Genomic DNA, 25,834 nt, shown 5'->3' with positions numbered 1-25,834 from the left:
GGACTCTCAACCACTGTGCCACCAGGGAAGCCCCAGTAGGCGGATTCTTAACCACTGTGCCACCAAGGATTCCCTGGAGTCTATTCTTGACTCCTTTATGTCTTGGAGAGGTTTGTTAATTATTTGTTAGTATAATACAAATTCACGTAAAAGCCATAATATGCCAGGAAATTGTGACCTTATTATATATTTAGAATATCTGTAAGTATCAGAAAAGAGTTTATAAAACTGCCACGGTTAATTATTTTACTCTAGTTTTAGTAGCTTTTAAAATGTTTGCCAATACTTAATTACCATATTAAGATTAAATTGCATAAAAAATTTAAAAGATCTTCAGATACAAAAAATTAAATTGATGCTAGTTCATTTAACTCCTAACTTTGAAAATCTTCATTCACATCTTTCTGCTTTGAGATTGAACTTATGAATTAGTAGTTCAGTATTTAAGACATGTTCCAATATTTATCTGCTTTGGTGTAACTCATATTTTCTAACTTACTTGGATCTTTTTCAAAAAAATATTTTTTTGGTAGAACTTACATTTATAACTGATTTATCATTCACATTAAAATTATTTGATTTGAAGAAGTGTCAAAACAAGCAATATCAATTTTTACATCTTAGGTAATAGCTTACTAATTATTTGAATGTTTTTACTTTTTTTTTTACATTTAACTATTGCTTTCAATTCTATGCTGTTCTCATGTTTTGTATTTTGATTATTTTAAGAGTTTTAACTAAAACATTAACTACTATTCCATAAACTAATATTTGAAATCATGTCACTCAAACTACTAAAAATGATGTGATGTATAAAGAACAATAATTATGTTTGAATTTTACTTTCTTTTGAACCTCGAGTATAAAGAATATTAATGGAGTGAGAGCATAGATTAGAGTCAGAAATAGATGAAAAAGCATTTCCTAATTGCTTTTCCCAACCTTTTTTTCTGATATTGAGCTTTGATATTGAGATTTTTAAAAGCTTTCCTGGCTAGTTAGAGATCTGTGCCACTGGGATCAGGTGAGGCCTCAGCTTAAGAGAAAAGCTAAGAAAAGTTTGATAGCAGGAATAGTCTGAATTTCCTGACCTCTGGGTTAGTTTGGCTTTTCCCTGTCTTGGACCCTGCTTTCTGTGAAATTAGTTGAGCTTGTGAATATACTGTGCAGAGAATGAGTTGGTATGGTTAAGACTCTGGAAAAGAATGAACAAACCACAACTCTGTATCTGATTCCGTGTTGCTTTTCAGTTTAGGTGGTATTTTCTAGCTCTTTTTATTATTCAGAAAGACCTTGAATTACCTAGAAGTGTTACTTGTTTTCTGTTCAAGCTTTCTGGCTGATTCAGTCTCAGACAGTAGTATCTTTTCCTTGTGTTGTCTTCAGTCCTTTTAACCTAGAGACTATAATCAGAGTGGTTATTTCTCAGTTGCCATTTTATTTATATGAGGAGAACTTGAAATACTGTTGTTTACTGTTTGGGAGAAAAAGCAGAAAGGTATGGTTATTTCTGTTTGGGAGTTATGTCCCAAATGTTGGTCTAGCCTTTTGAAGGGAATACATTGCCCAGACATTTTCTGAACATTTATATTTGTTGAACACCCTGCTAAGTGCTTCCTGTGGATTATTTCATTTAATCCTCACAACAACCTTATAAAGCAGGTATTATTGTTGCTGCCATTTCATAAATGGGTAAACAAAAGCTCAACAGGCCTCAGCTCACAGAACCAGTGTACACTGGAGCGAGGATGTACAGAGTTGTACAGACGTGGGTGCAGGGAACCCATGGCTCTGGGAGTTCTGTGCAGGCGTATTGTGGATGGGCATGGAGGTCTTGGCTCATTTCTTTGTCTTTCAGATTTTTTTTTTTTTTTTTTTTTTTTTTGCGGTACGCGGTCCTCTCACTGTTGTGGCCTCTCCCATTGCGGAGCACAGGCTCCGGACGCACAGGCTCAGCGGCCATGGCTCACGAGCCCAGCCGCTCCACGGCATGTGGGATCTTCCTGGACCGGGGCACGAACCCATGTCCTCTGCATCGGCAGGCGGACTCCCAACCACTGCGCCACCAGGGAAGCTCCGTCTCTCAAATTTTTATAGATTTTTTTTTCTACTATATCTTCTGTATCTTGTTTATACTTGGTTGTTCCTGGTTTTGTCTGAGGAAAGTTTCCAGAGAATGACTGATTTTGAGACTTTAATACATACTCACGCCAGGGAAGCAAATGGTCGTGAGGCAGTCGTGAGTATTCTCAGTATGAACCATGTGACTGAGGCCCTGAACTCAGTAAACCCCTTCCCCTGTCCTTGCCACGTTACTTTGGCACTTTGTCAGCGGTGAGGGGAACAATAAAGTGCATACTGTAATGCTTAATCATTTTCATGCTTATAAAAGGGCTCCCATCAAAAACTGCATTCTGAGAAGGGCATTTTACAGAGCTATTAACTCCTTCATGAAGATGCGGTGGATAGATTACAAAGTAATTTTAGACTCACAGAATCTTCACAAGCGCTTCACTTTGAATTTGAACATTTGGCTCCTTTACTTCAAATCTAGAAATGGTGGATTACCTGGAGGCATGATTGGGCTTTCTGACATACTTAATACTGCTGTTATTTTAATTAAACTGTAACAATCCTTTATTAAATGTCATTTGTTTCATCCAGCATTCATAACCTTGAGACTTAACTTCTGTCACTGCTTTGACATGGCTCTGGCACTGTCACCTTCAGAAGTGTTCAACAAAGAAATGCCTCCCTTCTTCCCCCCATCCCACCCCCTCCCTTACAAAATTTAAGCATAGAGAAAGTCTTCCCTCTCGCCCAGTTAAGTACCATAAGCACCTAATAACACTGTATCTGCCCTCAAGCATGTAAATGCAGTGTTCCCAAATGAGGTGATGTTTACTAAAAGTAACTTTAGTCTGCCTCTGAGATTTTATCTTTTTAAAATTCATTTTGCCTTCCAAGAGAGTGTATTTTTGGAACTTATAGGGCAGTTGTAAAGCAGACTCTTGTGTGTTTTGTGGAGCTCTTTTCCTGTTCCTTCCTTGTCTCGCTGGTAGTCTTTTCATTCTGTGATCCTTCTAGTTCACTGACCTTCTTCTACTTGCTACGCTTTTATTATCCCAGGGGTTTTATATTTCTTAGTCACTACACTGTTTTACAAACCATGTCAACAGGATGATTTTATCTTTATTAATCTCATGTTGACTTCTCAGACTAGGTTCTTCAGTGGGCTTTTCCAGAACTCCGCTGTTCACACCTTTGACAAAAAACTTTATATCTCATCGTGTCATCTTTCTTCTGTTCACCCTCAGATTATTTTTGCCTTTTAACTCTTTTAAAAAAGTTTCTCTCCTGAAAGAAGTCAAGAGGCCTCCCGATATGGTTATCACAGGCTCTAAGACTGATCTTAGGTGTGTTACAACTTCAGCTTAGCAGACATTTATAAATGCCTGCTGTGGCACAGGCACTGTGCAGGTCACTGGGATGGAGAGACTAAGACCTAGTCTCTTCTCTTCAAAGTGTACTCATGTCACAGAAGAAAAAGGAAGCCACGGGAGTAGACAACTCTGAATGTATCATCTCGCTGGGCAATTCTGTCATTCTAGAGCACTAATATCATAGCTTATGTGACCTTTTAGTCTCGTAATGTTCTGTGTGCATGCGTGTGTGTGCATGCACATGTATGGTTTGGATTTGCCTTCCTAAAAAATCATGAATCTTCTAGGTGGAGTTAACTTGTAGATTCACAGAAGTTACAAATGAGAAGACCTTTAAAAATGACGTCATTTAATCATCCATTTCACAGATGAGGAAATGGGCCTCTGCAGGCTTAGGGACTGCTGTCATGTCACACAGTTAGTGGCAAAGCTGAGAGAGAGCCCAGATTTCTGATTTCTAGTCCAACATTTTCCTATCCAAGAAGACTTGAAAAATTTTCTGATTCCAAATACTTTTGACTAAGGTGTGATTCCTGGTTTCATTAAAAAAAAAAATCTGGAAGTATGTCACTGTTAGGGGAAGTGATTGCTGAAGAATTTTGAAGTTGAAGCCAATGACGATCAATCAAGTGCCTCCTGCGTGCTGAGGATGGGCTTGTGCTTTGTGGGCATACAAAAAGGGTATCTGACATCATTTCTCTCCTTAAAGATTTTGAGATGGGGTTGAGCTTATGAAAAATTAACCTAACCAAAACTTTCTTTTTTCTTTCTGTTCTGTTTTTTAGATCTTGTGCCTCATCCCCACGTTAAAAAAAAAAACCTCTTTCTTTTTTCCAGTCTTATTGAGAAATAAATGCCATACATTGCTGTGTAAGTTTAAGGTATATAGCATGAAGGTTTGATTTATAAATATGGTGAAATGATTACCACAGTAGGATCAGCTAACATCCATCTTCTCATATAGATACAATTAAAAGAAAGAAGAAAGGAGAAAAAAGGTTTTCCTTGTGATGAGAACTCCTAGGATTTACTCTTATACATCGTATGTCAGTGTTAAGTAAAGTCATCATGTTGTACATTACATCAGTAGTGCTTATTTATCTCATAACTGAAGTTTATACTGGTTGACCACCTTCCTCCAGTTCCCGCTCCCCACACCCTCCACCTGTGGTAACCACAAGTGTGATCTCTTTTTCTATGAGTTTAGGTTTTTATTTTATTTTTTTAAGATTCCACATATAAGTGAGATCATACACTATTTGTCTTTCTCTGACTCACTTAGCATAATGCCTTCAAGGTCCATCTATGTGGCAAATTAAACTTTTATCTTTTCATTTAGTACTATTAGACAAGCATATATTGATATCTAATTATGTGCCGGGCATGGGTGTTAAGGATGCAGAGTAAATCCCAGCCTCCAGGGACATGCAGCCTGTGGGCTGGGGATCTGACGACAGACCATCCAATGCACATGCAGTGATTCTCAACCAGGACAGTTCTGTCCCCCGGGAGACATTAGGGAATGTCCGGAAACGTTTATCACTGTCACTACTTGGCGGGGGGGCGGGGGGGTGTGTCACTAGCATCCAGCTGAGGAGAGGCCAGAGATGCCATTCAGCATCCTACAATTCACAGGACGACGCCCACGTCGAAGAATTACATATCTGTAAGTCAGTCTCAGTAGTGTCAAGGTTGAGACACCTAGGGATAGGGTAATTATTGCTAGATTCAAAACGGCTGCCACGCTTTTAGTGCTTTCTGTGCCTGGTACTGTCCTGTGGTAGCGGTGTGTGTACATTACTGTCACCCCTCGTTTGGTTGAGGGGTCTGAATTGAATCCTGAGGACAAGCAGAGGAAGGAGGGGCCCGGCATACTGAGCAGAGGGGGTGGTGTGGGCCACCACCTGGAGGGGACAGGGCACTTGGGGAATCGCAGGTTGTTCATTATGGCTAGAAGTTGAGGGAGGAAGTAAGTCAAGAAGAAGAGGGTGTGGAGTAACAAAGTAGAAGCCAGAAAATGGAGGGCTTTGTACTGTATGCCTCGCTATGGCATTTGATCCTTATTTAAAGGCTGTAGGAAACCAAGGAGAGGTTTTGAGTGGCTTGTTACATGTTCAGATTTGTCTCTTGGAAGGGTAACTTCAGAGTTTCAAGGAAAAAGTAATTGGAAGGAGACAACTAGAGATACGAATTGATTTGGAGGCTCTTGCTGTCATCAGGAAAGAATTGAGCCAAGGCAGTGACAGCAATGGGAAAATAGTTGAATTTTCAGAGATGTTAAGGCAGTTGAATCTATTGGTTGGGGCTCTGGAGAAGGGAGGGGCCAGGGTTGGGTCCTTGATTTCTGCCTTGGGGTGGCATAGATAGAACATGTGTACCCCTTCCCCAAAGTGAGATATGCAAATCTCTTCAACAGCAACTGCATCTAGCACAGTGTCTTTGGGGGATGTCTGTCCTTCCCATCAGCTCTGGATGATGTAGCTCCTTATGGTACAAAGAGCAAGCCTCCCATTCCAACACATTCAGCACATGAAGACGGAGAGAGAACAGGGCCACTGTAATAAAACCTTCTTATTGGAAGGAGGGGAGAATGGAAATACTCAGTAGCTACTGTTTCACATCCTGCTGCAGAAGAATAACAGAACCCCTGCTCACTGGCCGCAGGGTGAACTCCTTGGTTGGCCAGTTTGGCTGCTTTGGGTTTTGTTCTGAGAGGTTCTCTTGTCCATTGTCCTTTGTAGCTTATCTGGGAGTGTGTATAATTCATGGTTCAGCTCAGATGTCACCTCCTAGGAGAACTTTTCTCTGACCTCCCAGTATAAAGTAGGCATCCAGTTTTTAATTGTTGTAGCTATTGGCAGGGCGTGCATTATCTGCAGTTATCTAGTTCCTTTACTTGTTTTATTTTTTCTGCTCCTCTTAGGCTGGAATGTCAGGTCATGAGGATGGGAGGGGCCTTGGCTGATGTGTTCACTTTGAATCCTTAATACCTGGAATAATATGTGGCTCAGTATATTTTTTGAAAGAATGAATAAATGAAGGAGAGAGGTATAGAATGCTGAAGGAGAAACAGGCTTTTAATAAAAAAATTGCTGGGGGAGAGGAAGATGAATTCAGTCTTGGATATGATGCGTTTTTGGAATGTTGAAGTACAAGTGTCCAACAGACCACTAAACGTACAAGTCCGAAGCTCAGGAGGGAAAGGTAGCTAGTGTTTCTTGAGCCCTTCCTTTGTGCCAGGCTCTGTTCCAAGCACTTTATTGCTCTTAGTAAAGTGGAACTGTAGATCTACAGAGGCAGAAGTCGAAGTGGGAAAAGTCAGTGTGTGCATGAGAAAAAAAAAAAGGGACACAATCCCTGGGAAACACCAGTATATAAGAGCTGAACAAAGAAAGAGGCACTCCTCAGAAGAAGCAGCCCAGAGGCAGGGGGGACTCTGGGAGAGTGTGGTGTCTAGGAACCCAGGCAGGCAGGGAGGAGAGCTTACTGGATGTCTGCGAGGGATCTGAAAGGTGTTCGCAGACCTTGGCGTCAAAGGAATGACGCTGGGCAGAGCTGTTTCTGGAAACCCTGGCGAAAGAGAGGTTGAGGGTTTCAGAATTTAAAGTTGGCAATGTGGGAAGGAGCTAGCAGAGAGGAAGAGTTTGAACATGGAGTAAAGGGAGAAAATTGTTCGTGATTTCTGGGGAGGTGGGAGTTGATGGCAGCTGGAGCATTGGGGGTGGAACGTTCTCAGCGGTACCTCATAGTTGGTTTCTTTGTGCTTCCCCTGAATGTTCTGATTTTTCTTGTTCTGTCATTTTCCCAGTTGAACCTTGTTGGCTGCTGTGTTGCTTGCCTGGTCAGGATACAGTGGGGCCTGACTGGCCACAGCTACTGACTCAGCTGTCATCAGCCGCAAGGGCAAAGGTTCTACTGGGAGTTCTTTTACTTAACTTCTTTTCGTTTTGTATGTTCCTAAGTTACTGTGGCTTCACATGATTGCATTTTCATTTATTTCCACTAAGCCTGGTTGCATGAAAGCCATCTTTCACAAATACTCAGGCTATTGGCAGTTGAAATGGCTCAGTAATGTCCACAACTGGACATTTAATAAAGAAATTTAAATTACAGCTTAAGAATTTAAAAATTTGCATAAACTACTCCCACCCTCACCTGCAAGAGATGGGAATTAGATTGCCAATTGGGAAAGGTAAAGATGGTGTTTTTAGAATACACTGTTCAAATATGAAGTATACCTTAGTTTTCTGATACATGGATTCTAAAATGCTTCATCTTGCTTGAGATTTTCTGAATTTGTATCTGGCTTTAACATGCCTGTAGATAATGGAGTGAAGTAATATAGAAAATTCAGTATTTTTCTCTTTGTTGCTTTTGAAAGGAACTACGTTTGATAGACATAATTTTTTTTTTAAAAAGAGCTGACTTGTTTATTTGAAAAGAGTTTCCTGTAAGTTTTATTGCAGACGCTGGAGGCTAAGAGGTCCTTTCTTTTGATAATCTCTTTAAAAAATGTGAACAAGTTACATGATAGCATGTGAAAAATCTACAGACATGGTTATCTGTAGGTTTTCTTTTAAAACTAGCCTACTTCATCAAAAGAAGAGTCACGCTCCTAGCGAAGTACAGCATGTTTAGTGGAGTTGTCTTGACCTGGACCACACTTTGAGAATCACTGGGCTACACTATGCCTTTCTTGAGGGCAGAAACCATTGCCTTAGTTTCCTTTTTTCTGTTCATTAGGACCTGGTAAAATACTCTTTATGTTGACTCCTCAAATGTATTTACTGATTCAATCTCACCCCTATAAAATTACAGGGGGAGGAAGCATCCGGTGAATCAGGACTGAACTTCCTTTTCAGAATGCCTTTCCCCTTAATTAGTCATGCTGTAAGAGGATCCATCGAAGTCCTTTGACTCAGCAGCCACAGAGGTGCCACTGGACTCTTTTTGACTGTCTGATGACATTGTAGACTGGTTACAAATCAAGATGAGTAGTGTAGGAAAACAATATTCCCTTTTCAGTACAACGAATTCTAGTAAGTCTTGGAGGTTGCTGGGAGAAAAAAGCTAGAATTGTTTCCTAGGAACAGAATGGAAAAGTCTGCAGAAGTCTTAGGGGGCCTTGCTGGCACGTGGGATCCACTCTGCTCTCCAGGAAGCATATGTGCTCTTCCAGTTCGAATTTTCTGCCCCAGGGCGGTGGCGGGTGTCCTGAAGAGTGAGTGGGAAGCAATAATCAGCTCTCAGAGTAACAGCATTTTCATTTGCCAAATGTTATGTTAATGTTCTCCGAACTTATGGTAGAAATATGCAAACTTAGACTGAAAATATGCATACTGTCAGTGTTAAGTTTTCAGACTTTTGGAAAAATGTAGGTAAACAATATCAAAAGGTATCTTTAAAGTTATGTGGTAAATTTTGCATAAAACAAATATGTGTACAACTTACAGTGTTTATATTGGAGCACATTTATCAGCTATGTCAGGAAAAGTCTTCATATATAGTTGCATGAGAGTAGTTGCTTTTGCATTTGACTTGCAAAGAAATGGAAGCAAAAGCATTTTAAAACAGCATGATTTTGTCTGCTTTATCTGAATGAGTTAGTGGCATTTTCTAACTGCTTGCCTCTTGGGTACGTAAGTCATCATGGTACATTCTTACTAATAGTCTTTGAACTTCTTTCTCTGTCCTTTTCTTCTGGGCCGTATATCGCTGCCTTTAGCGCTTCAGCATGGAAGGGATCTCAAATGTCATTCAGAATGGCCTCCGCCACACCTTTGGAAATTCAGGTGGAGAGAAACAGGTGCTTGGTTATTCTTATTTTCCTCATTCTCTGTTTTTTCATTCTCTGTGTAAGTGAAGGTCCTGAAAGCTGGCAGTCTTACTAATCTACTAAGACTATTGCTTAAAGAAATGAAAGTTCATTATATTTATAGCCTTGATAATGCATAGAATTTCCCTTTAGGAAAAAGCATTTTTCAAATTAGACAGTAGATTCAGTGTATTCTTAATACATGTTTTAGAACTCTATTTTTCACTTTTACCTTTAAACAAATAGCTGTTAACATATTGATTTAATGAGTTGCATGTGTAGAATATATAGCTGTGAAAATAACTAAACTAGAATATGCTACTGTAATTCTAAAAGTTTAAGAAACAAGATCTCATTTTGGGGGAAAGAAAGCCAGATGTTGGTATCTTTTAGACTACAGTTCTAGGTCAAAATGTTTATAGAGTATACCTTACCTACTTTTAAATGAAATTCATGTGCTTTTAAGGTGTATCATGTGGTCAGTCAACTCAGTTGTCTGCTGAATGAGGCATGAGACATTATTTATACCAAATTATGCATGGATATAAATATACAGTCAAATGTGTAGCAGTTTGCTTTTTATTAGCATTTTTATTAGCATTTTTTGATATAATGACTTAAGGAATGTCAAGAGCATGGGAAACACATCTACATTGAATGTGCTTAGAATTTTCACAATTGAAACCTTCACTTTAAAAAGAAAACTCTTCAATTTAGTTCTTAAGTGAAGAGTGAGGAAGTATGCAGAGTGTAGCTAGTAGGCAGTTTATCAGAATAAGGCATTTGAGCCTAGGTTTTTACTGCAGACAGCTCTGTATTACTCAAGAAGGGAAATAATCGACATTAAATAATCCTTCACACTGACATTTGCAGCTCATAAGTGGGCTCCATTAAGGGATGGTTGAATTTTTTTTTTTTTTTTAATTCTGCTGCCTCTCACCTCTCTCAAACCCACAAGATGGCAGAATAACTTCCAAACTGACCCAACTTGTGGGAGTGGGGCAGGAAGGCCTGAAAGTGTGTGGCTAGACAGCATGCATGCCAAGGTGCGGCTTCCTGGTGCTTCTACAAGTTGCCTGACATGCATGCTATTAACGAGGCCCCAGGAGGGCATGTTTTGGCTTCTTGTGTATTCTTTACAAAGAAACATGTTTGGTTATACAACTGGGCATCATCTTGGAGATGCCTACACCATAAAGATGGTGGAAACTAAGTTTCTTGAAGATTGAAACAATTCATTGTAATCAGTTATTGTTAAGCAATTCTATTTTGTTTTTTGATTATGAGTGGGATAAAATTGCTCAAAGAGGATTAGGAATAGAGCTGAGATGCAGGACTGGGGCTAAATAATGGGTGGGTCTGGAGAGATTCCAAGTAAAAAAAAACTAGTAGGGCTTCCCTGGTGGCGCAGTGGTTGAGAGTCCGCCCGCCGATGCAGGGGACACGGGTTCGTGCCCAGGTCTGGGAAGATCCCACATGCCGCAGAGCGGCTGGGCCCGTGAGCCATGGCCACTGAGCCTGTGTGTCCGGAACCTGTGCTCCGCAACGGGAGAGGCCACAACAGTGAGAGGCCCATGTACGGCAAACAAACAAACAAAAAAAAAAGTAGTAGATCTCTAGATAAGCACATGCAGACTACATTGAGCTATACATTTTTTGGTGGCGTGGTCAGAATAGGAGAATCTGGACAATAATTTTTAGATTATGCTTTCGAGGGACATAGTTATAGGACATGACTGATACTTGTGAGCCTTTACAGTAGTGAACTAGGCAGTTTGTCTCAATATCAGACATGAATTTTCATTATTCATTAGGCCATTATCTCCTTTCATTTTTCTCTTTTCCTTTAATACCTTTAAGTATTTATAACTACTTACACAATAATTTAAAATAATAGTAATACATCTTTAAAATTATTTGAGTAAGTGTTTCTTTTTTAGCTTCTGGAGAAAGCTGGTATTCATTTTTAAAGTTGTCAAGTTATCCATGTGACTGTTTTGTTCAACCAGAAAAAAATGGTCTAAAACCGAATCATTTGACTGTTGGGAACTATTTTGTTATGCAGAATGGTTTTGTTTTTAGTTTAAAATTACCATTTCAAAAATGTGTTTAAGTATTCAAGGAGAATGTTAGATAAGACTTTAAAAATGAACAAATTGGACACATCACCCTCAGACTTACTCCGGTGAAATTTTCAATAATTGAAAGGCGAAAAAGTAGATATTTACGTAAACAGGTGGGCAAAAAAAATGAGTTCCAGCTGAGATAGTAAGATAGCTGTGTTCATCACTAAAGTGGCTCATGTTTCTCATGTTATAAAATGAAGCTTCTAGTAACTATATCAAATTTTTGCAGAGAAGGTAATTCAGATTTAAGTGACACTTTTTTTTTTTTTAACTTGGCAGTACTTGACAACGGTCATTCCTTATGAGAAAAAAAATGGACCACCATCTATTGAAGATCTTCAAATATTAACAAAAAGTAAGCAAAGACAAAATTATACTGTTACCTTGTTTACTTTTCCTGATTCTAAACACTGATTTTAGTTGACTGGTTTTGTTTCTGTTATTGTTTATTTTGTCAGTTTAGGATAGTAAATGATGGATGTCATCATTTATTCTTTTGAGAATGAAACCGTAAATGGTTGTGACAAGCACAGCAGTCAATCTAGAGTTGATTTGTATTTTTCCTGTTTTTCTTATCTTTTGAAACATTTACAAGCTGAACTTTTGGAGGAAAAATGTAACAATTTCCCATCACCTCTTGTACATTTAAGAATATATCCATTTGTCAGTTAATAAGGTGCTTCATGGATCTTATATTAGTATGACTGTCAGAAACTCAGTAGGAAAGATTTAGAAATGCAGCCTAAAACACTTTCCTTTCTTAGGAATTTAGAAACCAAGCTAGGTAGTTACAGGTAGAAAATAAATTGATAGTAATATTTTAAGAATATTTATTCACTCAGAAAATGTTTAATGAAGGCCTACTCTGTGCCAGGCCATGTTCTGAGCACTTGGGATACTTCAGTTAACAAAGCAGACAAAAATACTCCACCTTCAATGGGCTTGCATTTTAAAATAATTTGTTAGACTTAAGAGTCATTCAATATAATGTATATTTATGATAGCCATAAATGAGCCCTGAATTCTGGTTCTATCCGTGACTTATAGGAATATCCTTGGAAGTCATTTACGCTCTCTCAGTCACAGTGAAAAATGAGGATTAAAATATTTGCTCTCTTTACCTCATAGTAAATAAATTAATGTATGTGTGATTTGGGATAAGTCAATAACTTGGCCTTGTTTTTCTTGAAGGGATTGAATATGCTGATCTATCAGGTTCTTTCTATTTATAAATATTTGTGATAACTGTGAATTAAAGAGGGAGCTGAGGGCCTCCCTGCTGGCGCAGTGGTTGAGAGTCCGCCTGCCGATGCAGGGGATACGGGTTCGTGCCCCGGTCTGGGAGGATCCCATATGCCGCGGAGCGGCTGGGCCCGTGAGCCATGGCCGCTGGGCCTGCGCATCCGGAGCCTGTGCTCCGCAACGGGAGAGGCCACAACAGTGAGAGGCCCGCATACTGCAAAAAGAAAAAAAAAAATAAATAAAATAAAATAAAGAGGGAGCTGAACGAGAGAGCATCCCATGAGTGGATATTAATGATGATATTGATTTTGGAAATTGAGGTGATCGAGGCGAGGGTGGGGGGAGCACGAGGAAAGCAGCCTGCCTGCTAACCTGCAGCTTTGATTCTTTCCTGTGAACAGTACTTTTCAGAACACTTCATACTTACGTGATGCCAGCCTGTATAACACAAAGAATTAAGAGATTAACTGGGTGGCTAGCCCTCTACTTTTCAGGAAGAATGAGTGTCCAGGATCACACAGGAGGATGGTTCATTACAGGGCTGCGTCTCGTAATTTCCAGTCCACCACACTTTTTAATAATGCTGGATTTTAATAGTGCTGGTTTTTGGTACGTGATTTTATGTAGAACTGAAAACAAATCTAAAATATGATTGGAAGCAGAAATACTGAACATTAAGTATTTCTCTAAGAAGGGAGCACAGATATTGCCTAGAAGCCAGGAATTACTGAGGGATCTCAGCTTCTCAGATCAAGGAAAAACACATACTTGGCCAAACCAAAGTTGTCATAATTCCCACATCAGAATGTCCTAGGCTGATCCTTATATGATGTCTTTATAGACTGACACAACTTGGAATTTGGGGTGAGTGAACGTATGTAGGGTGTGTGAATGAGTGTCCAAGTTAATATACTACATGAAGACAGTAGATGGAAGGATGACCTTTACTCTGAAAGTTTAAGAAAAGTGGTTATCTCCTGAAAATTTTGGGGAGAATCTGAGCCTCTGCTGTCCCCACCTATAGATGTTACTGCAGGGGAAGCCCCGTAGAGACAGGCGGTGTTTAGATACGTATCCTTCTTCATAAAAGCTATTGGAGGTGCAATAATAGTAGTGATAAGAATTAGAATAATATTAGTTGTGCTAATAATGATGGTAATGCTTATATAGCATATATTATGTGCCAGGTACTACTTTAAGTCCTTTACACCTGAATTAGTAACTTAATACTCACAACAGCCCTTTGAGACAAGTCTAATGATTATTCCCATTTTACAGATGAGGATCTGGGTAGTTAAGTAACTTGCTCACAGTCCCACTGCTAGGAAGTGGCAGAGCCAGGGTTTAAACCCAGGAAGACTGACTTGACGGTTACACTAGGTTGTCTTGTCATACGTCTGGGGGAGAATAGTGAGGCCTTTCCCCAGGATGCTCTGGAGAGTTTGAGTTGGCAGTCACTGTGAAAGGGCAGTATGGGTGGTCTAGATGTTTTTTAACCACTGTAATAGTAGCTGTGTTTTCTATTTTGTCTTTGCTTAGAGATCAAATTGTCAAAGATTCTCTTTAGGATGAGGCGAAATCACCCAGGTGCCTTTGGAGTATCAAGAAGTAAGCAGCCTGGCTGGGTGCTTGCTTCATGGAAGTCTGTTCTTCATTTTGCTTTTTTCTTTAAAAGTTTCCAAGAAGGCTGACTGATGTGCTCCTTGGAGAGTACGGCTAACTCTTCATTTCCCTAAGAGTTCCTCCAGCTCATGAGACCTGCAGCACCAAGGTTCTCCTCTCCAGAGCTCATAGAAGTGCACATTATGGTAACTCACTTGCCAGTATTTATGGTGACAAAACTGGGGCTCTGTGTAATAACCCAGCTCCTGTTTTCTGCCTCCACTGTTTAGAAATTTTAAATCAGGGAAATAGCTCTCAGGTAGCTGCAGTATTCTTACCTGAACGAGGACTTATTCAACTATAACAAATTCTTGAACATTTGCAGTTGTATTCTCTCATCCAGAAAATAGTCAATTTGCATGAATTGGTTATATCATGTAATTAAGACTAAGGCTACCATGACTGAGGTTATCTGAATTTGAAATTGTGTTTTCTTTCTCCTTTATTTTGCAGTTCTTCGTGCCATGAAAGAGGATAGTGAAAAAGTTCCGAGTTTGTTAACTGATTATATACTGAAAGGTAAGTTTTAGAATAGTGTATGTGCAGTGGTTGGGAAGTTTTGATTGGTCAGTAAATGCATTGTCTTGCTAATAGATTAAAAAGTAACTTCCAAATGCGTAACTTTTATTTTGCAGGGTGAGAATAGATAACGTGACGACTTATTTATGCTTCCAACATTATAAAGTATGGCTATTTAAAATTTAATTTTTTTTGTGTGTGTGTGGTACGCGGGCCTCTGACTGCTGTGGCCTCTCCTGTTGCGGAGCACAGGCTCCGGACGCGCAGGCTCACGGGCCCAGCCACTCCGCGGCATGTGGGATCCTCCCAGACCGGGGCACGAACCCGCGTTCCCTGCATCGGCAGGCGGACGCTCAACCTCTGCGCCACCAGGGAAGCCCTAAAATTTAATTTTTATTTGAAGTCCTGGGCTGGAAATAATTTCCACAGCTAAATTATAAACATCAAGGAAGGCAACAGAGGGACGTCCCTGGAGGTCCAGTGGTTAAGACTCTGAGCTTCCCCTGCACGGGGCACGGGTTCAATCATCCCTGGTCGGGGAGCTAAGATCCCACATGGCTGCGTGGAGCAGCCAAAAAAAAAAAAGAAGGCATTGGAGGAAATATTATGGAGATATTGCCATAATTATGTGAGTCTCAGGTGTTGACGCTGAGGATTTGAGAAAGGTGGCCTCTGTCCTCTTGGGGACACTAGAAGAAGGACGGATGAAGGAGGGAACAGTTAGATCAGTTAACAGTCCCAAAGGGAATATGAACGGGGATGGGGTAAGGGGCAGGGAGTGGAGGGAGAAAGAGAAAAAGAATGGACTTTCATAAAGCCAGGGCAGTGAAGAGTGAGCCATACATCTTATGAGCAAGATCAGCATCTCACAGGGTGGGAACAGTGATGAGGCAAAGGAAGATCATTTGAGACTTTAATGAGATCACCTGCTTTGCTGAGGAAGGAAGAAAATTTGGATGACAGAGGGACTGAAGAACTTAATTTAATTATAGGCAAAATAATACTTTTCAGTGAAATTACTTCTTTAAAAGTAGCAGTTTTTTAGGTAACATATTTTCAGAGCATCGTAAAATGCACCCTGTAGTGTTTGATCCAATTTTGAGAGCAGTCTTCCTCTGGTCACACTTCTCTTCTTTGGGTTCTCTCTCTTCTCCATCAAGAGAAGCTAGCTGAACCGAAGGCTGGGATTTGTGAGACGTTACATAACTCAGATGGGACTTTTCTTCAATCATAGCTTCATAAAGGGGGAACCCTTGGTATAGTCATGAGCACAAAGTGACTATTACATGAGTATCACCTGTAAGACCTGACACCAAGCCAGCCATTAGTAGGTTAACAGCAGGGTAGAAAAGACTAAGTTGACATGATCGTTTTTTAAATAAGCTTTTTTTTTCCTTTCTGATGGAGGAGAGTTTTCTCTTCCTATTATGTTTTGAATAAAAAACAAAACAAAAGGGCTTCCCTGGTGGTGCAGTGGTTGAGAGTCCGCCTGCCGATACAGGGGACACGGGTTCGTGCCCCCGTCCGGGAGGATCCCACATGCCGCGGAGCGGCTGGGCCTGTGAGCCATGGCCGCTGAGCCTGCGCGTCCGGAGCCTGTGCTCCGCAACGGGAGAGGCCACAACAGTGAGAGGCCCGTGTACCACAAAACAAAACAAAACAAAACAAAACAAAAAAATCTGACATCTTTGTTTGCTTTTGTGTTGTGCTAGCATTGGTATGAGAGCTGGATTGTTCTGAGGTTTGTTCTTCATAGATGTGAATCAGGAATGAGATGCACATAAAGAACATGTCTTAATTTCCTATAGTGGGTCTCTAGGGCACTGCCATGAGGGCCAGAGACAGAATGAGCTTCTGAAGCATTCTCTAGCTATTTTATCATCAGACTGCATGGGAAAATTTTATGACCCAGAGAGCAGTGTTCCGGAGGGATGTGGGCATGTGATTTTTTTTTTTAACACTTTATTGGAGTATAATTGCTTTACAATGGTGTGTTAGTTTCTGCTGTATAACAAAGTGAATCAGCTATACATATACATATATCCCCATATCTCCTCCCTCTTGCGTCTCCCACCCTCCCTATCCCATCCCTCTAGGTGGTCACAAAGCACTGAGCTGATCTGCCTGTGCTATGCGGCTGCTTCCCACTAGCTATCTATTTTATATTTGGTAGTGTATATATGTCCATGCCACTCTCTCACTTCGTCCCAGCTTACCCTTCCCCCTCCCTGTGTCCTCAAGTCCATTCTCTACGTCTTTATTCCTGTCTTGCAACTAGGTTCTTCAGAACCTTTTTATTTTTTTTAGATTCCATATATATGTGTTAGCATACGGTATTTTTCTCTTTCTGACTTACTTCACTCTGTATGACAGACTCTAGGTCTGTCTACCTCACTACAAATAACTCAATTTCATTTCTTTTTATGGCTGAGTAATATTCCATTGTATATATGTGCTACATCTTTATCCATTCATCTGTTGATGGACACTTAGGTTGCTTCCACTTAGGTTCCATCTATTGTAAATAGAGCTGCAATGAACATATTGGTACATGACTCTTTTTGAATTATGGTTTTCTCAGGGTATATGCCCAGGAGTGGGATTGCTGGGTCGTATGGTGGGGGTGTGACTTTTCCTTTCTTCCCTGAAAACCTGGGACTGTAACTGCGACCCTGCACCGCCTGCCCTAGGGAGGCGGCATGCCTCCAGCTCTGCTCCCCTTGCTCGGGCCGCTGGCTCTGGTCTGCAAGCCCAGGTCTAGCTAGACAGTACCTGCCGCTGACGAGCTGTTTGTGTGCATGTGTTGCGGTTTTTGTCTTGGCTTTGTATTTTGAGGACTGGGTGGAAAAGAAGCTGGGGTTCAGACTAAAGGGTGACTCTGTACTCTGAGAAAATGAAGAGGGGAGTGTAACAGAGAAGTTCACGTGCGTGGGAAGGTGAGGATGGAGGGCTATTTAAAATGCTCTTTTCCACCCATTCTGGAAATCCATAGCCAGTTAGTGATTTCTCTTCCTTGGGGACCAGTAGAACATTTTGCCCAGGAAGAAGGGTATTGCTCAAGGGAGAACTCTCCTTCCCCTTTCCTAGTGGGACTTTCTCCTTGTTGTTTTTAATGCCAGTGACTATGGCTTAGCTGCCTACATATACCACCTTAATTTCAGTACAAAGGTAAGAAGTGAAAGAAGGTAGAAAAGTGGCCTCATTTGGCCTGGAAAAGATGGGATGGATGCTGTATGGGCTACTTAAGCTTTTCTTTCTCACTGCTGTGTAATTACGCCACAGCAGCCTGCTCCCACCCCGGCCCCCAACAGCTGTGCCAAAGGCTAGTAGTGTAGCTCTGGCTGCCACTGTGCTGACCCTAGATGGGAAGAAAATTGTGTGCAGACACTTGGATCCTTCTTTGACTTCACTGGGGAGCCATTTGCTGTGTTATAAGCCTTGTACAGGGCTAACCTTATGGGTTTATATCTCTAAGTGGTACCCTAAGAGACATGGCCTTTTGGTATCTCATTTCTGGGCAGTTCTAATCAATGTGTCTTGAGAAAACGTTTCATTATTGGGTGTAGCCTTTTATACCTTAGAAAAAAATTGCTACTGTAGATCCTTGCGTTAATGTTTAGTTCTAATGGTGTTTTTTATATACATATAAAATGTATATACATAAAAATGTGTATAAATATATATACATCTTGTGTAAATATATACAAAATATTCATTTCCATTTAAAAGTTTTTTGTTTTGTTTTTCTTCCTCTAGTTCTGTGTCCTACATAGGGCAGCATAACTTCAGGAACAGCTTTATCTTCTGTGGACAGCAAACTAAATTGCTTATAGCATTATTCTGAAAGCTGGCTACCATTACCTTCCCGCTATTGGAAACTCAGGACACCTGAACTTGGGTTTGTGATTCAGTATTACTATAGTGATCATGCCTTCTCTAATGCTTTATATTATGAACCGAGGGAACTATGGCACTATTTTGAATTCTAGAGATGTTTTGTTAAATACTAACAATTATGAACTCTTCTCTTTTCCAGCCTTATAGAGTAAGGGGGAGTGATGTTAATTGTGCACGTACCGTTATATTTTTCACGCCTGTTTGAGTTTTTAAGGCTTTCTAGATCTAAACTGCACTCACTCAAGAACTAGATCAAAGCACTGAGAGATTTATACTCGTTATTTTTCAGTGCTGGCAAGAACCAACACTGATTTTTTTGTAAGAGAATTGTCAGTGTAAATATTACCTACCAGTATTGTCCAGAGAGACTAAGACTTAAAAATTGGGGTGTTCTTGGAAGAAGGGAAATCAGAATATGCGTTGTCTTGGCTTAATACTTAGTCAATATCGAAACAGCTGGAGATGACTGATTTTAGAGGTTGCTGCGTTTCACCATTGTTCATATTTTAACCATTAAGATGCCATTTACTTTCAGAATCTTGTATTAACTTTAGAGGTTTCAATACTTCATTTCACTTGTCTGTGAAGAAGTGTCCTTTAAAAGGAGTTTGTATCCTTTAAGGTGCTTAAGAAACTGTATGCTGCAGCATTGCCCATTTCCTGTTACTGTTATATTTTATTCATGCCTATGTGTCTTCCTAAAGTACTAATTCTAGAAACAGCTACTCATGGATCCATCACTAGTCATGAAAAACTTTTGCCAGTTCCAATCAAGTCAATGTCATTTAATAAATGTTGGGGAAAAAAAAGGTAATATATACTTGAGAGCTTTATTTTTGAGTTTTTGGTTTTTTGATTTTTTCCTTCCCTTAACAGTGCTGGATTCCTCCCCTCACTGTTCACACATTGTCCATCATTACAGCGTGTGAGCTGGTGAAATCTTGATTAGCCTCATGATGCTAAGGAGGGGAGAGAGGGACTTTTTTCAGATTGTGCTAAGCTTCTGTGGAATGATGGAAGTCCTGTTCTTTTTCTGGGTCTGTGAGACATTCCTAACAGCCATGGCAGCTTCTTCCCATTGACAACATGAGTGTGAGTATGAGTCTGTATAGGACCTGCTGTCGGGCTTTTAAAATTCCACTTAAACATCTGTGAGCATACAGAGCTACCTGTATTCCTCACTCTGCTCAGTAAATGGGACACCAGGACTGCAACGGCAGTAGCTCAGTTTGGAGTTGATGCCAGCGTGGCACTTAAGCCGTTCTCTAGGAGTGTGTGAAACCTGAGATGGTTCCTTGTTTTATTAATGTCTTATTTGATAGCGAATATGTGGAACTAATTTGTCCCTTGCCCTTGAATTGATGAAGATGCATACTAATACAATAATAATTTAAACTAATCTGAATTTGTAAAAATTGTCTTATACTGAAGAAATATCACTTTGGAGGGCATCCTAAAGAGTCGAGATTTTTTTTTTGAAGCGATTCAACAGTGGTCTGTTTATAGTTCATTCTTAAGTTGATGCATCTGAAATGTATGAAAAATATGCTATTTTTTCCTATCAACGCAAAGTCTCCTTTTAATGAGGTTTCCCCTATTTTGCTTGGTAACCTCTTTCTTCAGCATTAGTAAAATCCTAGGGTTAACCACTACAGCCTTTCTCCTACACATGATGAATGAGTTTGACACTAATGATGAGATGGGCGTGTTTCTGATCTGTGACTGACAACAGGTAGGTTTTAAGTTTCTCTCACAGCAGCATCCCTGTACTGTACACTTGATTGCTGGGCGGGGGACACCTTTTTTTTAAACAAGGATTCCTTGGGAAAGGCTTGCCTACTGAGAGAAGCACTGGAGCTGCTTGTGATGCCAGAACTGACAGCCTTAAAGTAAAAGGACGAGTCATCTTTCTCGTCTCAGACACAGAATCTTTTTGAAAGTGACACTGTGTGATTTAGAGTCAACGTGTCTATTTGCTGCCAAGAATCAAGTTGCAGGTAATCCTCTTACAGCCTTGTTTTTTGAAGAAAACAAAACAAACTGTAGAACTATAGTGCACTCCAAGTGCCATATATCTATTTTATTCTTCAGGAAATTATATTTTTCTTTTACAGAGCACAACAGGAACCAAAGTAAAAGAGTAATAGATATAGCACTCAGGATAAATCAAATCTTTAAAATAATAAAAAAAAATTTACACCTTGTCCTATATCCTGTTAGTATTTTCATAATATGGCCATGATTGAAAAAACAAAAAGCAAGCATTTACAATTTTTTGATAGACTTTTTATGCCAGGAATGGATTAATTGTCAACAAAAATTTATACTAATCAGGCTGATGTAAGTCTATTTTGGTAACATATCATTAACAAATTTATTTTGGAGATAAAAATATTGCCCCTTGATAATAAATCTTTTCTTTGATGCAAACAGCTAGAACACCTTTTTCTTTTCCTTTTTTTTTGATATTCTAAGACAAAAGAAATGGTTAATCTTCAGATTAATAAATTAGGTCATTATAATAATAAATTAATTTTTTTTAAAGTTCAGCAACCTCTGTCCAAGTATTTACAACAATACTTGAAAGTTCCTTTACAAAACAGAACACATTTTCTTTTCACATTAAGCATACTGGGTATCTGTGTCTTTCACAACAAGCATTTTAAAAAGAAAAATCAATGCAACAAATGGGTAATTAGTATAAAAGTGCTAAGAGCTGTTTGAAAAGTTAACACTATAGTATACAGTCAGTTATATCTGAGGCAAACTACAACAAACTTCCAGCTTATTATGGACAATATTCCAGTAGTTGTTTCAAACAGTTGTTTGAAAGGAAAAAAAAAAAAAAATCCAGGAGCTGATTAGTGATGCAGATAAACTGCCATCAAGGTCTCTGGCCAGTGAACAAATTGAAAACCAAAAGCAAATCCAAATGAGGAAGATTTTAATAAAGGAATACCTTCTCCATAGCAGGTATGATGCTGACTGCTCAAGGCGTGTGCATACACACACAAACACACATACACCCAACACTCACACGTTTCTCTTCCCAATTAAACTGCAAGTAGATTGAGACTTTGTGTTAATCAAAAATTTAAGTGATCAAAAGCACTGATATGGAATGCCTGTTTTTTTTGTTCTGGTTAAAATCTCATAAAAATACATTCAACAGGAAAACATAAATTGTATGTGTATAAATATATATGCATATATATTATATACACACGCACACAAATACTTTTGTTTTTCTGAAGCATAAGATAGTTACATAAATATTCCTATAATTGCTAAAGTTTAAAGAGGCAATTTTTTTTTGAGCTTCAACAAAGGTGCTTGAATAATATACAATTAAAATGAAGTAGTTTCTATTTTGTAGAATCAGTATATAATAAGGAAAAAAAGATCCCCAAACAGTCTTTTTTTAAAAAAAAGTTTCTTCTTAAGCTAGAGCTTCAACGAAAACCATGAACAACCGACAGAACAGAAGAAAGCAACAACAAACAAGGCAGTAATAATTAGAGCCCTGGAAACACCTGGTGTCCTTTACCCTCTTCTCCTGCCTGCCACGCTGCTGCCAGAAAAGCTCCAGTGCTCACATCAAGAAATGACTCAGGAACTGGCTGATTGACTGACTTGGAAGAAAAAGAAAGCAGCAAAAAGTATAACTGTATATATCCTTAATCACCTGCTTTAGAGAAACGTCGCTACCCCATTTCTCTTGCTTCCTCACCACCTACTGCAGCTGTGACTGTATATAAAAGAAGCATGTGGCTTTAGGCCTGGGTTGGCTATCAGAAGGGTCTGATGTGCTCGTCTGGTAGTCTAAGGTGGTTATGGCCGCTGGATCGCAAGGCCTTTTTGTTTTCCTGCTCACTCAGGCCTGAGCTTTGCAGCAACCAGTGCAAGTCTTCCGAGCAACAGGAAAAAAATATCCTCTGGGCCACTGGACTGGATTTCTCCACAAGCCAAGCTGACCAATTTGTCTTCCCAACACCACCCTCCCACCCATTCGCCCCAACCAAACTCACTGTCCCCATCCCCAAGTATCTCTACAGCTATATTACAAGCAAATAGATCTTAGCAACTTAAAAACCTTTGGTTCTAAGACAACACTTGGCCAGTTATCTTGAGGAAGAGTGGGAATGCTTGTTCTGCACACTGCTGTCGACAGAGCCCAGCCCAGGAAGTCCTCAGCGCTGTACCTCAAGTCACAATCCAAAACAATCCACTAAGCAAGTGCATGAATTCTAGTTTAAGAGCAGATTGAGTCGTTTTTCTGTCTTCCAAAACCTCATCCACACTGCCTCTCTTCACACCGTTTGGTAGAAATTGTCTGCCTGTAGGTGGTTCTGTTTTTGCATGCTGTAGAAGCCACTGAATCTGGCGTCTGGTTCTGCGATTCTCAGCATTCTCTGGGAACCGTCCACCTGGACTCGGGTTCCTTTCTTGCAGTCCACAGATACCAGCTGATTATTTAAAGAAGAAGGCTATTTAATGGGAGGAGGAAAAAGAACCACAAAGAATTAGCTGCTTTACATATCTCAAATCAGATAGTACCTCATGCACGTGAGAGAACAGCATCACAGCACGCGGATGGGCAGACTACGTGGGGTCACATCACACTCTGGTGCCAACTATACTGTTTTTTGGTGGCTGTGCCGCATAGCACGTGGTATCTTAGCTCCCCGACCAGGGATCCAGCCTGTGCCCCCTGCAGTGGAAGTGTGGAGCCTTAACCACTGGACCACCAGGGAAGTGCTGCCAACTATATACTCCTATGAAGGATACTGACAAACTGTGTTTAAGGTGAAATGTCAACAAGTTATGTCAGATGGAGGGGATGAAGGAACGGAGAGAATACGGAAGTGACAATTATTTTCAAATCCTTGAAGTACAGACTAGTGCTTAAGAGGGTTGAAAGATGAGTGGGAGGTACCAGATAGGCAGACTTTAAGATAAACGGACCATTTCTTATCAGGCTGTAAAAATCAACATCCCAGGTTGGGCCAGTCTGTCTATATCCAGCCATACACACTATGATGTGAGCAGCTCTCTCCCCAGCTTTGCAGGTAGGGACTGTGTCTTGCGCAGCCCTGTATCCTGACCCAGCATGTGCCCAGCACAGAGGCAATTTACATATTTGTTGTAAGAAAGTCAGAGGTAGGCTAACCATCTGACAGAAACTTTACGTGAAAGTGTTATTATCTGTATGATAAATTGGCTGTTTTCAATTCTTGAGGTTGTATATCTTTTTTCTTTAGTAAAAACCGAACTGCAAAAGGTAGAGTTAGTGTTCAAAGGAATTATGACTTATTTCCCTTCATGAAAATGAATTATTTCCTGCTTTTTAAAATAGGCACATTGAGGCCCTATGCATTTGTGTTGACAACAGACACATATTCTTTCCCCTGCAGTATGCAATCTGACTCACTCCACCTTGTCTGGTATTATTGCACACAATCTCTTCATCGTTTGCTACCTTTCCCCTTTCTGCCTGCCTTTGACACATCTCCCTGTCCTTTGGACTTCTGTACATTGTCATGATCTTTTAGCTCTCCTCTTGCCCTCTTCTGGGTGTTATCTCCCTAACCTTGTGATTTTTTTTCTTCCTCTCCCAATTCTAAGTTGATAGATGATTGAGAAATACCAAGTGACCGAGTTTTAATTTCTAATATAAACAACAGTCACTTAGGAATCAATCCAGGGGTATCTGCTTGTTTGAAAACTTTAAAGTAAATCCAGGATATTGGATCTGTGAAAGGTCAGGATTCATTAACTGATGGATGACGGAGACTTGATCCAGCCATCTAGCCCAGGGCAAATACTATATATCTTGATCACCACAGCGTAACGTGCATTTGAAGCTAGGAAGAGCAAAGTAAACACTTCACTGGCTAATAGAGAAGATATCAAGCAACTAAGGAAATCTAAGCATACAAGCTTTCCTAGTTTGATCGTTTAAGAGGCTGAAACTTTGTCAGTACAATACCTTAGTTGGTGTTCGATACCAGCAAAGCAGCGGTATCCACTGTTTCTTCTGATTGATGAACAGGAATGCTATTATAATAGAGAGGCCTATTATTATGGGAACCACAACTGAGGCAATGGAGTCCAGCGAAGAATCTTCTCCTGAGTGCAGCCTGTTATTATCTCTGTAATCTACCTGGAGGGGACCCATGTCTAGAAGAAAAAAAATTACAAGCATTTATTACCTAAACCAGGATTTTTAAGGATTATTTTAATTACACTGCAAATAGAGATCAGCAACGTGGTTTTATTGCTTCCTAGTACTTTAAGGCTAAAACATGATTAAAGTCTAATGTGGATCCAAAGAGCTCTTATGAGAGAGCAGAGCTCTTAGGGATGGATGTAAAAAAGAAAATATTAGGGTGAGAAGTTTTAGCAATTGGGCAAGATGATGCTGATTCTAGTAAAGAAAAAGACCTAGTAAAGAAAATAAGAAAATTCTTACGCAGACTTTAAAAAAAAGTGACTAGGGCTTCCCAGGTGGCGCAGTGGTTGAGAACCCGCCTGCCAATGCAGGGGACACGGGTTCAAGCCCTGGTCCGGGAAGATCCCACATGCCGTGGAGCAACTAAGGCTGTGCGCCACAACTACTGAGCCTGTGCTCCAGAGCCCGCAAGCCACAACTACTGAGCCCGTGTGCCACAACTACTGAAACCTGCGCACCTAGAGCCCATGATCTGCAACAAGAGAAGCCACTGCAATGAGGAGCCCCCGCTCGCCACAACTAGAGAAAGCCTGCGCATAGCAACAAAGGCCCAATGCAACCAAAAATAAATAAGTAAATAAATTAAAAACCATTTTTTTAAAAAAGTGCCTAAAATTAGACTACTGAAAATATTTTGATTAATGTTAATAACCTTTATGGTCTTCTAAGATTCTGAAGCAGAAACATCAGCTTAGCTCCCCAAATAGGAGACTAGGACAAAGTATATGCTTCTACTTAGTAGTGTAATAGATAAGACTAATTAGTAGTGTACTCGTAAAAACCAAGCCAGAATCAAGAGCTTGGTCTTTTGGTAATATTCTGGTTTACTGAGCTCTAAGCAAAAATGCCATACTTTTCATAAACTTGTTGAAAACTCACTGGACCTACTGGATCATTT

At 40.0% G+C, this 25,834-nt stretch overlaps 2 protein-coding genes across 5 annotated transcripts in view; one reads left to right on the top strand and one right to left on the bottom strand.

The window, feature by feature from the left end:
• FEZ2 (fasciculation and elongation protein zeta 2) overlaps nt 1-20,877 on the top strand; it is a 52,773-nt gene extending 31,896 nt beyond the window's left edge. Inside the window, exons 6-9 of one of the 2 annotated variants that reach the window (XM_060117585.1) lie at nt 9,169-9,249; nt 11,664-11,739; nt 14,742-14,807; nt 18,564-20,877. In XM_060117585.1, coding sequence (XP_059973568.1) covers nt 9,169-9,249; nt 11,664-11,739; nt 14,742-14,807; nt 18,564-18,580 — 240 coding nt within the window. In that variant the 3' untranslated portion in view covers nt 18,581-20,877. The remainder of the gene's footprint in view (nt 1-9,168; nt 9,250-11,663; nt 11,740-14,741; nt 14,808-18,563) is intronic. The other variant, XM_060117586.1, reaches the window with a different exon arrangement.
• Nucleotides 20,766-25,834, bottom strand: part of CRIM1 (cysteine rich transmembrane BMP regulator 1) — a 206,668-nt gene continuing 201,599 nt past the window's right edge. For all 3 annotated transcript variants that reach the window (XM_060117584.1, XM_060117582.1, XM_060117583.1), the window contains 2 exons: nt 24,694-24,884; nt 20,766-23,191 (listed from right to left, as the gene is read on the bottom strand). In XM_060117584.1, coding sequence (XP_059973567.1) covers nt 23,015-23,191; nt 24,694-24,884 — 368 coding nt within the window. In that variant the 3' untranslated portion in view covers nt 20,766-23,014. The remainder of the gene's footprint in view (nt 23,192-24,693; nt 24,885-25,834) is intronic.

Source organism: Mesoplodon densirostris, chromosome 14 (assembly GCF_025265405.1).
Source record: "Mesoplodon densirostris isolate mMesDen1 chromosome 14, mMesDen1 primary haplotype, whole genome shotgun sequence".
NCBI lineage: Eukaryota > Metazoa > Chordata > Mammalia > Artiodactyla > Ziphiidae > Mesoplodon > Mesoplodon densirostris.
Note: the sequence above shows the minus strand (reverse complement) of the source record. Positions and strands in the feature narration are given on the sequence as shown.